Source organism: Phaseolus vulgaris, chromosome 8 (genome assembly GCF_051622355.1).
Source record: "Phaseolus vulgaris cultivar YP4 chromosome 8, ASM5162235v1, whole genome shotgun sequence".
NCBI classification, from domain to species: Eukaryota; Viridiplantae; Streptophyta; class Magnoliopsida; order Fabales; family Fabaceae; genus Phaseolus; species Phaseolus vulgaris.
This window is the reverse complement of record NC_143505.1, coordinates 52,235,028-52,252,406: the sequence shown is the minus strand read 5'-3', so window position 1 is coordinate 52,252,406 and position 17,379 is coordinate 52,235,028. Positions and strand designations below refer to the sequence as shown.

At 29.8% G+C, this 17,379-nt stretch overlaps 2 protein-coding genes across 5 annotated transcripts; one reads left to right on the top strand and one right to left on the bottom strand.

The window, feature by feature from the left end:
* Positions 1 to 9,527: 9,527 nt before the first annotated feature.
* BSM (Mitochondrial transcription termination factor family protein) lies at positions 9,528 to 11,758 on the top strand. 3 transcript variants are annotated; one of them, XM_068629255.2, is made up of 3 exons: positions 9,528 to 9,647; positions 9,776 to 9,841; positions 9,950 to 11,758. In XM_068629255.2, the coding sequence occupies exon 3, from the start codon at positions 9,985 to 9,987 to the stop codon at positions 11,560 to 11,562; it is 1,578 nt and encodes a 525-aa protein (XP_068485356.1). In that variant the 5' UTR covers positions 9,528 to 9,647; positions 9,776 to 9,841; positions 9,950 to 9,984; the 3' UTR covers positions 11,563 to 11,758. The 3 variants fall into 3 exon arrangements, with proteins under 3 accessions (XP_068485356.1, XP_068485357.1, XP_090150238.1); XM_068629256.2 differs by having other exon boundaries at positions 9,536 to 9,647; positions 9,773 to 9,841; XM_090294112.1 differs by lacking the exon at positions 9,776 to 9,841 and having other exon boundaries at positions 9,581 to 9,647.
* Positions 11,759 to 12,729: 971 nt separating this feature from the next.
* On the bottom strand, positions 12,730 to 16,810 carry LOC137823914 (putative calcium-binding protein At1g02270). 2 transcript variants are annotated; one of them, XM_068629253.2, is made up of 10 exons: positions 16,405 to 16,810; positions 16,181 to 16,285; positions 15,839 to 15,944; positions 15,263 to 15,483; positions 15,096 to 15,172; positions 14,695 to 14,803; positions 14,483 to 14,608; positions 14,119 to 14,226; positions 13,886 to 13,993; positions 12,730 to 13,403 (listed from the first exon to the last, which is right to left on the bottom strand). In XM_068629253.2, exons 1-10 carry the CDS (start codon positions 16,534 to 16,536, stop codon positions 13,167 to 13,169), a joined length of 1,329 nt encoding a protein of 442 aa, XP_068485354.1. In that variant the 5' UTR covers positions 16,537 to 16,810; the 3' UTR covers positions 12,730 to 13,166. The 2 variants fall into 2 exon arrangements, with proteins under 2 accessions (XP_068485354.1, XP_068485355.1); XM_068629254.2 differs by having other exon boundaries at positions 12,730 to 13,400.
* Between the last annotated feature and the right edge of the window lie 569 nt (positions 16,811 to 17,379).

Here is a 17,379-nt window from a genome sequence, read left to right as displayed (position 1 = left end):
AAGTTTTTGGATTCAAAAGACTTGTACTATACACAAAACGACAACGTCCACCAATGTCCACGTCACCATTTCTTTCTATTACTTTTTCCACCTCTCATTAATTTAATACTATGAAAATATTATTATTTATCTCATCAACTATTATATTTCTTTTTTTCCCCTTTCTTATCTCAAGTTGCACCTGTTAGAATGTGCAAATATTTTTGCTTTTTTTCTTCTTTTACAACACTTCCTTTTAGGGTAGAGATTATCTTCGAACTATCTTCTTCTTACTTTCTGCTTATTATAGTGCACTGTATTATATTCAAGATTTTGTTCTTATATAATATAATATAATATAATGTTACCTTTATAGAGATCACTAATGCTCTGTGGCTCAATAAAGAGTAAAGCGATTGATGCTTTTCATTTTTTTCATCTTCATTTTCAATAAATGTTCAGATTGGATTCTCTTCAGATACAAATACTAAACTTCAAAAATTATTTCATTCAACATTAAAGTAAATTTCAAACTATACAAGATTTTCATCAATCATCATTCATAAGTTTACTGACAAATAGTTTTAAAAAACTTTGGTAGATGTATTCTCTTAAAAAACAAACGATTATTAATATCTCGTTTATTCTCATCTCACGTTTTATTTTATTTCAATTTTATCCTTATATTTATATTTTATTTTATTATATTAAAAATATATGAGAGAAGATATTTATGTGAGTAGTTTTAATTTTATATTTTAAAAGATAATAGAAAAGATAACATTATTTTTAAATTTAAAAAATTTGAAATTCAAAATTAAACATTGTAAAGTGAGGCTGGTTGAGGAGTATGGTGCAATTGCACTTTTTTTTTCTCTCGTTCATCTTCACTTTTATTCCATCAAACACCTTTTCCATTTTTTTTCTATTTTCATATTTAAAATACAAAATATGAAAAGTCTGTAGTTTCATTTTAGAACCACGAAACCAATCAGTAAGTGTTGTTTTTCAATTATAAAGTAGAAGATAGAAATGCAATATCTAAATTTACTCTTTTTTTTATTCATTTATGCATGTCTTTGGCATTGTAGAATGACAATATTGTTATTATTGTGTTGACATAAATAACGCCATAAAATACACGAAGACAACAATTTACTCAAACTTATAATAAAACTATTAAAGAAAACAAACAAAAATAAATAGTAGGATTTTGTTCATTGAATAAAAATTGAAAGGGAAAAAAAGTACTAGATAAAAGTTCGCAGTGGGAGTGAGAGAGGTTAGTCTATGAGAAAGAGAGGACTTAGGGAGAAAAGGGGAGACACATTAGTGTATGAGTGAAAGGAGAAAAGAGTGAGAAAATAGATCGGGAAAGGAAAGAACAAACAAGTGAAATGCTTACACATTTTGATATTTGATTGGGAGGGTTAAAAATAATTAAAGGGGCGGTAGTGATGGAGGATATGAAGGGGAAGTGGTTGGCAGTGGTGGTAAATGATAGGAACGATTTTACTAAGTCTATCTGCGAGTCAAGACAAAGAAAATATAAACATATTTCGTTATATTTTCTTCCACTACAAGAAATAATGATGGTAGAGTCTCCAAAAGAGCGGCACAAAAAGAAAAAAAGAGACTCTACATGGGACTAGCGTGGGCTTAGCGTCCCAATAGAAATGGAAGCTAATGTTTTGGTAGCTATGCATTAGAGACGACTTCCAATGAGACACAAATTTACAAGGTAGTGTTGGCTAAGCATAGATAAAGAAAAATATATTATTTAACTATAGCATAGGTTTAGGGATACTAAAATGGCTATAAAATTAAATAATTATTAAGAAGTGGACTTTGGTTTTTTTATAATTATGTCTTGTATTTTTTACTTGAAATTAACATGATTACATCATCAATAATAATAAAAATAATTACTAATTTATGTTTATAAATTCAACATTTATGTTGTTGTAGGGTTAAATTTTTTATTTTCTTCATTAAAAAAAATTAAACTAAACATTTTTAATTTATTACCTTTTTATTTTTATTTTGTAAAAACTCATTTCTTTCTTCATTAACTATTTTAAACATTAAAAATATTTTTTTTAATGCATTCAAAATTATTATTATTTTTTTAATTTTACTTTTTTACTTTTGAAATGGTGCTAGATAGAGAAATAAAAACAAAAAAAGTGCTAGATGAAGAAATAAAAGTATAAATAGTGTTATATGAGGAATTGAGTCTACTCTAAAATGTCATATGAGAAAAAATTTGTTATACATTCGAAAAAGCATGAAATGACTAGTCAAACAAATTTTTTTAATATGAAAACAAATAATATTTTAGTATTTATTAAGACAAAGACTTTATCCAATAATTTATATCATCAAAATGTTGGAAGATGGCTTTAATCATATGTACAAATCCTACTAAAAAAACAGTAAAAAGAATAGTGTAAGCAATAAAAGTGGAAGCTGTTGGACAATTATTTACTTATTTTAAAATACTTTTAAAGTGAAGTAAAATAATAAAACCAAATTGATTGATGCATGAAGTGTTAATATTATAACATGCTAAAAGTTAAACTTTGAATATAAAAGTTGACTATCTTTGAATTGTGACTACAATATATGTAGGCAATGGGAATATACCACAACTCGTGTTATAACTTTATCAAGAATTTGACTGTCTTAATGAGTAAGAGAATATTGCTGATAAAAAATAAATAAAAAATATGAGTACGAGAAAAGATATTAGCTTTTAGATAAAAAAAAATTATTTGAATTTTAATTGTATACATATGAAATTATATTAGACATAAAGTATTAACATAGTTTACTAGATGTAAGTTATATGACTGGACAAATGTAGATGTTGTTTAATTGATGTTTTGTGTGATAGATGTAATTGTTGCTTCTGATAAGTATTTGTTGTTAAAATAGATGCAAACAAATATACTTAATTAAATAATTTAATTTATTTAAATTATTGGATTATTTATTGTTTTTATTTCTCAAATTGCATTAAATTAGCACCATTAATTTAATCCATTAACATCAATATGCAAAATATAGGATATGCACTTATAAAATAAGTACACAAATATTAACAAGATAAAAAATTACAATTTAATTTTAATTTTTTAAAAAACAACAAATAATTTAAAATACTTTTTTTTAAAAGAATAAAAAAGAACTTGTTTTTAATTATTTTTTTTAAAAGAAAACCATGAAACAAAATTTCATAAACAAAGGTTTAGAAGTATGATTTTAAAAAAAGAAAATCATGCTCTTAAAATGATTTTGCACTTATGAACACAATTTAAAAATAAAATAAAAAATAGAAGTTGGTTGAGCTAGAAAAAAATACATTTGAATAGAAGTCCGGCTTAAAAGCACAACATTTTTATTTTGAACTCAAACATCTTACTTGTTAATTTTTTAAAATCTATCCATTTTAGTGATAATAAAGATTAATCACACCATTTGGATAAAACACACACGTACACATGTGTCACACACGCACACAATGAAAAATTATAGTAACATGTGTTGGATCTATAAGCTTAAAGAAGTATTTGAACCAATTAAAGGTTCAAGTTTAGCTCACAACTAAGTAAATGAAAAAAAAAACCATAAAAAGTGAAAAAGGTGGATTGGGAAAAGATAATGGAAGAACACGCTACAAAAGTTTCCTAAGAATAAGTGCTTTGAAGTTCCATCATTTGAAGAAGCTTTGCATGATGAGAACTTAGAATAAAGAGTTTTATTATCTTCAAGACACCTAAAATTCTCACAAATTCAAATTCAAGTGTTAAGATTACATGATGAAATCCCTTTATTTATAGGTGGGGAGGAAGTTCAAGAACCATCCAAGATATGGGTAAAGAAAACATATGCAACCTTATCAAAAGGGACATGTTCTGCCTCTTGAAAGTAACATGTGGAAGAAGTTATAACTTTCACACAATGAGGTGGTTATGTGCATGAATTTGCATAACCCCCTCAATCACGAGTTAATTGAGCGAGTCCATGTATCTTTATACTTTTTTATACATTATATATTATAGAAACTTCTATATAAAAACTACTAAATTTTTTAGAAACTTTTAAAAAGTTATAAATTACTATGCCTCCTAATTTCCTCTTCATGTTCTCTAAGCTTTTCCATTTTAAATCTTCCTTTAAAATTATTTTCATATTTCTTCTTCCTTATTTTCTTTAGTAATGTTCCTTGTAAAGACTCGTTAAGTAGCTTCTCCTCCCTCTCCTCATTAAATTGCTTCTTCCTCTTCATGATCACATAAACTATTATGCACATTCATATTTTTTCGAGAAAACATCTTATAATATGAAAAATACTATCAAGGTCAAGAAGTTCACGAGAAAGAACAACTTCATTCTTTCGGGGATCAAGATGAAAGCTTTATTGAATGAATAAGGTATCATGAACTATTTTTTGGCAAAACTTCATATGAGGGAGGATATGTCGCTGAAGATCTTGACAAGATGAATGAAATATGAAGGTGAAGAATATAGATGGTAAAGAAGATTGTCATATTTTGTTATAGCTTGAGTGCAATTTGCTTGATTATGCACCAACAATATTAACACCAATTACCACTTCATATACATAAGCTAGGATTGAAGGGCAAAACATTGATATAATGGAGAATCCAATGAATATGTTTATAAAGTTTTCTCAAAGAATTAAGTTCATGAAGTGTTTAAACTTGTTTAACATTAATTGTCATTACTACTCATTCTCAACATTAATTTAAGAGAACATATAAAATCAAGATAAAAAATTGTAAAATAATAATTTAAAATCTCCTTTGTACATTTGACATCCAATATTATTAAAGTTGGTGAAAGGTGAAGATACTATTTATTATCATGTTCGGTTAGAAATTTTGTGTTAGTTATCTCTTTACAATTATGTCTTTAGAGATAACTTGTAACTAATTGAAATAGAATAAGATGGTAATCTTTTGAACTATTTATTATAATTATTTAATTATAATTTAATTCCTAATTTATTTTTTTTATATTATGTTATTAACCCATCCAAAGTTATTTCTTAATGTGTTTTAATTCACTAATTAAAAACTCACATTATTGCAAATAACGCATTACACAGGTCCTATGAGACATATTACATCATTTCTATGACCGATGTAGATCTCAACGATGTAATATATTATATCGGTTGTAAAAACCGATGTAAAATACCAAAATTTGAGTTAAATAATTAAAAAATATAGCACATAGAAAGGATATATTACACCGGTTGTAAGGTTCAACTAGTGTAATATGTGCACTGGTCTTCTCTTCTGTCTTTCATGTCAGTGATCTTCTCTTCCTTTAGGATTTTGAAGCCAAACATGGGGAGCCAAGATATGCATAAGCAACAGCTTCTCCGCCACTACCACCACCAATCTCCCTCTCCCAACGACACGGTGAGGTTGGTGCTCGAGTGCAAGAAGCGTTCAAAGAAAGACAAGATCGGGATCGAGGAGGAACCCCTGTGGACCATGTACTGCAACAGGAAGAAAAATGGGTATGACGTGCGGAGGGAGACAACTGATAAGTGTCATATTTCATAATAAAATACAAACACTTATGAATATTTATTTATATAATAACTATAATTTAACTCCTAATTTTTTAATTTAAACTTTTTTACATATTTTGTGATTATAATATGAATAAGAACAATTTATTCCCAAAATTGTGTTAATTTCTAGATTATAGGGAAAACTGGAGATGAAAGGGCAAAAGGAAAATATACAAGATAAAAAGGGAAAGCTGGAACGCTCCAACACTTACCCAAACTCACCTAAGTCAAAAGCCTCCCGAAAGATCTCGCCCATGTGAACCCAATCTCGCCTATGTAAGGTCATTCCCGAGACGTTGGGCTTGTTTTCGTCAAACTCGCTTAGGCAATCCCAATCACATCCAGGCAATAAGTTACTTAGCTCAAGCCCAACTAGGTTAAATATGAGGTGTGACACACTATCATAAACATTAATTGCGAGAATAGAAGGTGATAGAAAACCCTAGAGGAGGCATCCCTCAAAGAGAAACATCCTGGATTTTTTTTCTTTCTTTCCATGCTTGTAATCGCCAACATGAGTGGCTAATTCTACCATTTGAGATTGAGAGTAATTTGTTCAAACTCTTATGTATTGATGTGATATTTAAATATAATAATTTATTCTTGATTGATGATTGGTATTGTCACTTTATTTTGTAATATTTTTTTATCATTAGATTTGACTGAAAAGTACTTCTAAGTTTCTGACTTAAATGATAATGCTTAACATATTTGAATACTAGGAATAAATTTGAAATATTAATTGCTATCAACATCTAATCGTAATGATAAAGAGTTTTTATAAATATGTGAGGAATCGATATTTATGAGACTCTCTTAATAATTTTATATGCGAGAAATCGATATAAATGAATTTTATATGAGAATCAATATTAATCAAAGGATAGAATATTACTATGCTTTTCAAAAGAGTAAGAAGGATGAACCCCAATCCCAATTTTCTCAATTGAATCAACAACTCTTTACTTTGGTTTTATTTAATTTTCATGCAAACTATTGTCAATATCAAATCAAATCAAATTATTGTACATATTCTTATACTCAGTGAATGTTACTATTATGATTTTAAATAACTGTTTCTTGCGGGTTCAATATTCGTTCTTAGGGACAAATTATTACTTCTGACTTGGTACACTTGTCGTAAAAGAGTCATTAGCGACAAAGGAGGACTTCTACGTGATGGAGCTTCTAAAGGCGGTGTCGATGGGAAGTGACATTCTTCCATCGAGATCTAAGGTGGAGGAGGGTGGAGGTGGTGGCGAGGGAGGAGAGTTCATCGTGCGTGCGAGCACCATTCGAGCACGTAATGGGGTCAAAGGAGAACAGTGGCAGCAGTGGCGATGGAGGCAACAAGGTAGAGAGAAATTTGTTTAAGTGTGAAGTGAGTAGTGAGAGCGCGTGCGAAGAAAATATGATAAATAAAAATATTACACCAATTAGGAGTAACAACCAATGTAATTATTTTTTTAAAATTTTTTTTTGACTTTAAAAGACATATTATACTGGTTGGATGAACCAACCGGTGTAATATGTCTAGCGCTAAACTTAATTAATTTTAATTTTTTACTCTGAAAGACATATCACACCAGTTGTATGGATCAATCGGTGTAATATATATAAAGCCAAAATGAATAAATTTTAATTTTTAGACCAACTGGTGTAATATGTCTAGTGATAACATTAATAAATTTTATTTTTTTTACTTTCAAAGACATATTACACTGGATGGACCAACCGATGTAATATGTTCAGTGCTAAAATTAAGTTTTTTTAAATCATTTTTTTACTCTAAAAATAACATATTGCAACGAGTGGTCCTTACAATGCATGGATTACCAATATGTGGATGCAGTATTACCATATTTGTTTGGAATTTAAGAAAAAAACTTCAGGGTTTTGCTCATTTAATTTTTAGAAAAGTTTTGATAACAGATGGCTTAAGAGAGTGGTGCAAAGATAAATATTGATCTTTCCTTTCCAATTCAACTTAGAATCTGCACAAATTGACAAAACATTATCAATAAATTAAGAAAAAAAAATCTATAATCATGCATTTTTGGCATCTAAACATTCCTTCCACTTTGAATAGTAGTTGAGAATTGACCAATAAGAGTCAATATGGAACTGATCACAGTAGAAGGACTTTGATAATGAAAAAATATGGACAAATAAGAGAGACTGCATGAGAGGAAACAAAGTAAATATTAGTTTGAGAGATGAAAAAAAAAATGTATAAGATGGGTTGTATGTTATTTTGTACTACATAGTAAAGGTACCATGAACTTAAAAATGTGGATATCAAATCAAAACACATCCTACAGATGATTTCTTGTGTAAATATAACAATATAATAGGAATTGTATAATAGGAGTTATCTTAGTGCAAATAAATTATTTTTCTATTTTTTAATAATACATTAAAATCATACTAAAAGGTTCATAAAGAAAAAAGCAATGCAGAAAAACTAATATATAATAAAAATAAAAAAAATAGAAAGAAACTAAAATAGTGAACTTTAATTTTAAATACAAAAAATTATTTAAAAAGTTAAACAATAGTTAATAATTCAAATATATTAATATGAATAATATTTTTTTAATCAATCTTAATTGATGTTATTTTTCAATATAATTATTTAGACCAATATTCTTTGGAATTATTTTTTGATATTGTTGAAATTTTTTATTTTGTTGTCCAGTTTTCAATTGATGTTGACTTAAAAATTATCTTAATTAACATTGACAAAGAAATCTTGTCAATATCGGTCGAAAGTTTCTTCATTAACACTAAAAAAAATCTTAACAAATTATTTATAAAGAATTACATCGGTCTTGTTGATAAAAAAATACATCACTACGTACATTAAAAAAAAAAAGTATAACAAACGTCAATTAAGAAATTTAATTCATATTCATAAAAAAACTTGATATTAATCGAGAAAATTCTAACTAATATTGAAAGAAAAATAAAAGTGATCTATAAAAAAAGTACTAACAATGCAAATTAAAAAAAACCTATTAATACCGATAAAACAATTTTTAGTTGATATGAATTGAAAAATATTATCTCCAATATTAACAAGAAAAATCTTAATTAACGTTGATCCAGAAATAACCTTAATATACATTGTTAAGAAAATAATTCTAATTAATATTGGTTAAAAATATGTTTGACATAAGAAAAAAACAAATTAATGTTGTGCAAGAAAACCTTAACTAATATTAGTTCCGAAATAACTTTAACATACATTAACATCAAAGTAACTCTCATGATGTCAACTGAAAAAAATAAACATTTAATTATAAAAAAAACATAACTGATATTTATAAAAAAAATAAAAAAAAATTATGAGATATATTCAACCAAACCAACTATGTCTTAGATTTAGTCAAATTTAAATTGTTCACAAATCCGATTGAAAAGAAAATATAGAAAGAACAGAAGATACACACATTTAAAAGTATGCAAAATTTTAAATTCTTACTATAAAATTATCTGATTTAAAAAAAGATCCAATTATTTTTATAAAATTATAAATTTTCAAACCCTTTATCCTAACCACATATATTTTATCATAAAATATTTTAAAATACAAATTAATTATCCTATTAAAATTCTCTAGCTAAAGATCATATTCAACTATAAACCTTCAAGTTATTTGATTATAGATAATCAAACCTAATATATTTACTTATCCCTTTTTTATATAATAAATAAATCACATAAAATCACATATTATAAAATTAATTTAATAAGGAAACATAGAATTAAAAAAATCAGAGACATCTAATAATGTTAATAGTTAATTGATTTAAAGGAGATTTTGTTTAAGAAAAAAAAACATTTTAAAGTTACTGCAAGAAAAATTAGATAATTGTTTTAAAGATTATAATTGAATTTTAAATTTTTATAAGAACAAAAATATATACTACTCCTAATAAAAATAGTTCTAAAATTGAATAAAAATAACGCGTAGGTTCTTTGAAACCCTTTGCAGGTTTTGTTATCCTTTCTTGCTCCCTCAGTTCGAACGTGAAATGCTCAGTTTCCAATCACTGTAAGTCCATCTTTATCTCTCAATCTCTTCAACCCTATCCCTCACATCACTATTGTTACCATTTCCTTTATTCACCATGAAAAGGTTATTCATTTTTCCCCATTTTTGTTTGGGTGTTTATGCAGCAGAATCCTTTAAAGTCTTCAAAGGTTATATATCCCAAGCATTCAACTTCTGGGTTTTTTTTGGTTTTGGTATTCACTTTGCTCATTTCTCAAAGCTTGTAATTTTGTTCCGGTTTCAATTATGTTCAACAATTGCTCAACCAAGTGAGTGATGCCGTCTTTTTCTTATTTCTGCAGATTCAATTCAATGGTAGTGATTGGACCTTGAAAATATGAAAGCAATAAACTTTTCTGGTAGCATAGCAAAACCCAGTTTTTTGATTGGCCATTCGGAAATGCCTATTCTAACATTTGGTCATTGTAAGCTGAGTGCTACCCTTGCTTTACGGTTATCTCGTGATTGCATTAGGAGGATGGAATTGATTACGAAACTTCACTATTCTGTTGCTGATAGGACATTTAGTTCTGGTTCTGTGTATTCGCCGGCGTCTGATTCGGACTCCGGTAGATTGAATCGTAGGCGGGGAGGTTCCTCATCGATATATAGCCGTCCTAGTTTATCAGAAATGAAGAAAGAGAAGGCTGCAATAAGGGAAAAGGTTTATGAATTCTTGATGTCACTTGGCATTGTTCCTGATGAGCTTGATGGTCTTGAACTTCCTGTGACTGTTGATGTTATGAGGGAGCGCATAGAGTTTCTTCATAGTTTGGGGCTTACAATTGAAGACATCAACAACTATCCACTTGTTCTTGGCTGCAGCGTCAAGAAGAACATGATTCCTGTGCTTGACTATCTTGGTAAATTGGGAGTGAGGGAATCCTCTATCACGTGGTTCTTGCAGAGGTACCCACAAGTTCTCCATGCTAGTGTTGTTGTGGATCTTATGCCGGTGGTAAATTATCTTAAGGGGATGGATATCAAGCCTGAGGATATCCCTCGTGTTCTTGAGAGGTACCCTGAATTGCTTGGCTTCAAACTTGAGGGAACCATGAGCACCTCGGTTGCTTATTTGATTGGAATTGGTGTAGGAAGAAGAGAAATTGGGGGTATTTTAACTAAATTTCCAGAGATTTTGGGGATGCGAGTTGGTAGAATTATCAAGCCTTTTGTGGAGTATATGGAAAGTTTGGGGATTCCAAGGTTAGCCATTGCTAGACTGATAGAGCAACGACCCTATATTCTTGGATTTGGGCTGGATGAGAAGGTGAAACCAAATGTTAAATCCCTTGAAGTGTTTAATGTGAGGCGAACATCACTTCCGTCTATAATTGCTCAGTATCCTGACATCATTGGAACTGATTTAAATTCAAAGCTTGCCAATCAGAGAAGTATACTCAATTCTGTACTTGATTTGGATCCAGAGGAATTTGGCCGAGTTGTTGAGAAGATGCCACATGTAGTTAGCCTCATTAGGGGACCTATGCTGAAGCATGTTGATTTTCTTAAGGATTGTGGCTTTTCATTGCCACAGATGAGGAAGATGATTGTTGCATGCCCTCAATTACTCGCTTTAAACATTGACATCATGAAACTTAGCTTTGATTACTTCCAAATGGAGATGAAAAGGCCTTTGGAAGACTTGGTTACATTCCCTGCATTCTTCACTTATGGTTTGGAGTCAACTATAAAGCCTAGGCATGTGATGGTTGCCAAGAAAGGGTTAAAGTGTTCTCTGTCATGGATGCTTAATTGTTCTAATGAGAAATTTGAGCAACGAATGGACTATGACACTATTGACATGGAAGAAATGGAAATGGAATCATCATTTGACATGAATTCACTAACACAACCAAGGAGTGATGATGAATCAGATTTTGACTATGAAGACAGTGATGAAGATAATGAGTAGAATGATTAAGTTAGTCAAATAAGTAATTTATCTGGGATAATTTTGGTGTTGTGTTGGATGATCTTTATCTGAAAGTCACAATGCTGAACTATTGGAAAGGTAAATTATTATGGAGGTACATATGAAGTATTTTCAAGTGTTTGTATACTAATTTTTAGTATCTTTATGTGATATGATATTGAATTTTGTATTCAAATGTTTTAAGATTTTCCGTCTTACTTATTTCTATCTGTAGTTCGGACATGTTTACACTTTGAAAAATGAAAATTTTACGAAAAGGACGAAAACTATTTCCTTGTCTTTGGTATGTAATGATGCCATAGAACCTAAAATGAGTGAATTATCAGCGTATTATTTGAAACCTAGTTTCATGCGTTCCCTTCATGGTACTAAGTATATTTCGACTAGGAATAGCAAAGGGATGAATTTTTTTTATTTTTATTTTTAAAATTTGAATAAGATAATTTAAAAATAATTCCATAAAATATAAAATCAAATTAAAATTTAATAATCTAAATAAAATTGCATAACAAATATAAGTGCAAATAAATTTAGTTTTTCTAAAACAAATTTAAATAAGTTGCACAATAAGTTATAATTTTAAAATATATTAATATTTTCATAAGTAACTTTATCTTTTTTTTTTAAAATTAGTACAAATAAATAAAGTTTTTCTTAAATTAAAAAAACTTATTGAGCCATTTTTTAAAACTGAAACCAAATTAAATAAAAAAAAACTGAAAGGTAATTAAGTAAAAAATGAAATAGAGTAAAAATAATTTAATACTTTGTAATGATTAATTTAACACATCAATTTGCATAAAAACAACTAACATACCAAACACCTCTTAAAAAAAATTGTCGTCATTCTAAACACAAAATAACTCAAAGAAACCCTTAAATGTTTGACACTATTCGTGCTAAACTAATATATTTACGTCAGCCAGCAAGTTCGACATCAAGGTTTTTGAAACTTCAACTAAACCAGACTGCCAAAATTTCGTGCATAGATGCAATCTGCTTATTGATATTATTATTTTGCAAAGCATTTTATCTTGTATTAAAATCTTTTGCTGGCATTGCTTAGAATGTGCTTGCAATTCCTTTGGTTACTTGCCCATGGTATGCACAATTTTAGTTTGTTACATAGAGAAATGTGTGCACAATTTTTCTGAACTCCTTCTCTATCTCAAGAAGCTCTGCATGTTGCACCTCACCAAGTTACGAAAAAAATGGCTAATGCTTAAGACCCATATGTAGCAATTTATACAGATTAGTATGATTCTTCTTTCTACTTTGATTGAATCTTTTCTTTAGTTAAGGCAAATGGGGAAAACAAACTGAGTGTTGAGCTGGATCTTGCTACTTCAAATGTCATCACTAGTCTATGGTGTGTATGAGAATGTTAAGTGGTATATCTTCTCATTGCCCTTTTACTTTGCTTGCGCCATTATATGATATCACTTCTGCTCAAAGATGGTGCAGTATTTTGCATTATGTTCCCTTGCCAGTTCCATCATTCCACTCATTCCTTTGTGTTATTTATGTAATGAAGCTTTAATACCAAGTTCTATGCTAGAATGCTCCCAAGTATTGTCTGGACATTATTTTGGAGTGTGGCATAGCATTCTTATAGGTGAGAGCACTACAGTGAGTGTTGCATGATCAGAGAGAGAGTAGTCTTCAGGCCATCTACCTTTTTCTACCTCTGGAGGGAAAAGAACTGCATTTTTTACATTAAAACCAATCGTTTGCTCCTTCTCACTATCATTTGCCTCATCATCATGTTGCCCATTCTTGTCATCTCTTTCATCTGATCCTGTTGGATTCCAGATTTGCTGCTGCAACAGCATAAAATTAGACCATGACTTAACAAACAGAGTTTCAGGTGAAGAATCAAATGGTCTAATAAGTCTTACTCTAAGAACATTTATATGACTTGTATAATGAGACAAAGCTATGGCAGGACCAAATTTTACTTCACTATATTTGTTTGTGAAAGCTGAGAAGTTGGATCAATCATGCTTCATTACCAATTACACTTGCCATAAAAGGTTCATCTGAATTACACACATGACAGAACTCCACAGTTTACCTAGTTTGTCTAATGACATGGCAACAATAAAAATGATTGTAAGCATAGCCTTGTGATCAATGCATTAGTACATGCTCTATGGAGAAAAAACATTTAGATTTCAAGGGGCACTTTCAATTAATTACTTATCCTAAATTTCTAGTAATTGTTTGTATAAATCCCAACACAAGTTAATTTTTTGTAAGAAATTCAAATAACATATATCTAATTTAGTCTGAACTACTTTACCAGAAATCCTTTATAATCAATAACACCATTTCCATTTATATCTGCTTGAATCCACAAGTCCTTTGTCTCTTCAACACTTAACCCATGACAATGACCAATTAAATTAAGCTGCACAAAATGGAAAAAATAAAAAAACTGTTAAGATGAGGACTTCTCAGACTAGCACAAGCACTATCTGAAACGTGCAAGTGTTCATCTAGTCATGTAGTAATAATGGATATACCACTGCATACCTGTCTAAGTGCTGCACAGAAACCAGAATAGGTAATACAATCTTCATTGTCAACCTTTAGAAAAGCAAATGCATCTCTCTCTGTCAGTGAATCTTTTTGCACTAGATACTGAAAAAGGTGAAGTTTATTGTCAGTGACAGAATTCTTTTGCTCAACTACATAAATAGTATGATGATAGTTTGGACTTCATTGAAGTACAACTTTCAATTAAAACCTCCTGGCCACCCAAAATTTAAATTCTAAATTCTTTATGGCAGGTCTAAAGAACACCTTAGCCTAAGTGAGTTGTGAACAACAACCTTAATCCTTGCCCCAATCCCTTTCCCCTTTCCTAGGCCTGCAATAAAATGATCCAAACAATTACCTTAAACATGCTAAACAGTGCTTCGCTCCAACTTGTTTTAAGTAGTTTTTGATATTTGTCAGGGTTAAGAAGCCATATAAAATCCACACCACATGTGTTTCCGAGATGATTGTGGTGGCTAACCCACTGCATAGAGAAAAGATAAAACAAATATGGGTGATATAGAATGTTATCCAGCTGAAAATTCTGAAAGCAATGTTATTGATTATGACCTTGTGAGCATCAGCATCAGTGTATTGATGTGCAGCATCATATGATGATACAAACCCCTGAGACCTTAGGAACTTGTAAACATGTCCTCTTTTGCTTCCATTCCAGTCACTGGGAAATTAAAACCATCCTAAATATAACTTTAAAAGTAATTATCACAAATTAACAAAAAATTGAGTGGATATTTGATTTTACAATTCATTCTTCTTCGTAATCACTTGTTAATACTACTTAATGATTTTAAGTAACTTCTTTAAAGAATTGATTCTAGAACTAAAGTTGATTCTAAATAAGTTTAATAACTTTATAAGAATTGTATCATTTCAAAATCAATATTAACAAAAATCAAATTTTCATTGATAATCCAAACACTAAATTCACAAATGAGTGATTTGATGTTTACCCGCATAATAGGATTGGCAAAGGCTTAAGTTGGTGCTCATTCTGATAAGATTCGAGATATTGAAGTATCTTGTAGACCTGCAGAAAAGCAAAATTTTGAAGTACAAAGTGAGATGCCAAAGGTAACAAAAAGTGGTGTTTAAATACCAAAACTAAGTGCTCACATACTTGATGCAGTCGTACAAGGCAAAGACTCGAATCATGAGGAAACAGTAGGTGAGTGTTGACAATGAGAATTTCGTGCCTAACATCACTGTTTTGACATTGTGATAAGGAAGAAGCTAACTCAACGTGTAACAGTTGAGCTACTCGATCACTACAGTCATTAAAGTGCAGCTCCTTATAGTTAACAACTGTGAAATAATCCTTTTGCACTGCTATCAGAAGACCTGAACACTCAAAAGGAAATGATGTATGAACATTTGTGTTTGTGCACAAATTCAACAAGTTCCTAATAAAACCATGCGTATGGAAAATTAAAGTATGAAAACCTCATCAGAATTTAGATCTCTAAAGACCCTGTTTGAATAAACTTCCATACAAACACTGATAATCAATTTGTGTTCAAGTTTTTGAAGGAATTGAAGGGGAAACAACTTCTATAAAAGTTAATTTTCTCAATTGTGAGAAACTTTCATTTTATTCTTTTATTTTCTTCTGGACAAGTGTTTATGAAAGTTTATTCAAACAAGTCCCAGAAGAGTTCAACAATGTTTTTTTCAATGGAGGGAGAATGTTGTTTACCATCACCACGATTGTTAGTCCTTGCAAGCTTGAAATTAATATAACCAGCATCACCAAGTCTCTTGTCATACACATCAACAAGCTCTTCGTTTCCAATCCAAAATTCCTGCACAAATCCAACATATCATTAGCACCACCACCACACCACCCCACAGAAACAGACTCTAAGACAAACAAGAAATGAACAGTTTTCAGCAAGAAGATTTGAACTTGAGACCTCATAAAATATAATGGTTAATTTTCTGATGAAACATCTGTGTAATCTATAAAAACATGCTACCATTGGCTTTTAGCCCATTAAAGAAGATTCCAGGTCCAATCTATTTCATTGATGATACAAACCTGAAGACAGATAATAGAAGATCTCTCATACAACAACCAATCCAATATCCTCTGATTCCTGGCCAACCAACACGCTCTGTAGTCACTTTCACGGCAATTCTGATCCTGCTTTCACCCCACCAAAACACAAATCAGTGAAAACAAACAAGCATCCAAATTTAGAGCACCCCATTTAAGCAAGTCATAAATGCAAACATGTGAAACTCATAACACAAAAGAAGAACCTCATGGTTGAGACGCTTGTATATTGGTGCAAGAATGTTAAAAGTGGTGCAGGTAATGCAAGGTGGTTGGTGTTGGTTATCTTGCATTGAAGAGGCAATTGCGCAACTTCTGGTCCTTGAAATTCTTCCCATCTTGTCACTACTCCTATGATGACTTTTCTCAGTTTAAAGTACAAAATCTAGCAAAACAATGCTACTCTCTATATATACAATAAAAATATATTCGCACAATCTCTATCACACCCTCACCAAGTGCCAACTTTGATAGGATGCTATGAACAGGAGCCATTCACATAAAGTGTCATTTGAATAAAAAAAAATTATAATTGCTATTTTGTGTGTCCCAAAACCATTTTTTCCTTTCCCGGGGAGGTATAAACAAATTCAACGTTTTCATGCTGTAGTTGATAGTGCTGCACGAATCCATGTTCTTATATATATCATTGCACATAAAGTAATTTCACTCTTTACTTTTGACTTTGTTTAAGGGTGAATTTGAGAGAGAAAGAGAAGCAAATAGAGGGCGAAAAAAAGTATGTAGATGAGAAAAGAAAAGAAGAAAAAGGAAAAGATTTTTTGACACCACACATAGAGTAAAAACATATACTTACACCACATTATAATAATGTAATAATGTTTAAAATTAAAAAACAAATTAAATACAATTAAATATTATTTTATTATTTGTAGAGTGTATGTTTTTTACGGTTTATTTATGATATTAACATATTACCACATAATATAATATTTTTAAATTAAGAAATAAAATAAAAATAAATAATATTAATTTATTAAGGTGTGAAATGTATGTTTTTATTGTTAAGAGTGTTAATATATCAGCATCCTAAAATAAAATAATATACTAAAAAAAAAATCATTAAATAGAAATCAATCTTTAAAAACTAAAATAGTTAGTTGCAATAGTAACTAAATTAGACCATTTTAGAAACTAACAAAAATTTTAGTTTTTAAATT

Coding starts and splice junctions, on each gene's coding strand:
- LOC137823914 (XM_068629253.2), bottom strand. CDS start 16,536: ATGGGAAGAATTTCAAGGACCAGAAGTTGCGCAATTGCCTCTTCAATG. Junction 15,173..15,262: donor GCCTTGTACGACTGCATCAA/GTATGTGAGCAC, acceptor GCTTTTCTGCAG/GTCTACAAGATACTTCAATA. Junction 13,404..13,885: donor TTGATTATAAAGGATTTCTG/GTAAAGTAGTTC, acceptor ATGCTGTTGCAG/CAGCAAATCTGGAATCCAAC.
- BSM (XM_068629255.2), top strand. CDS start 9,985: ATGAAAGCAATAAACTTTTCTGGTAGCATAGCAAAACCCAGTTTTTTG.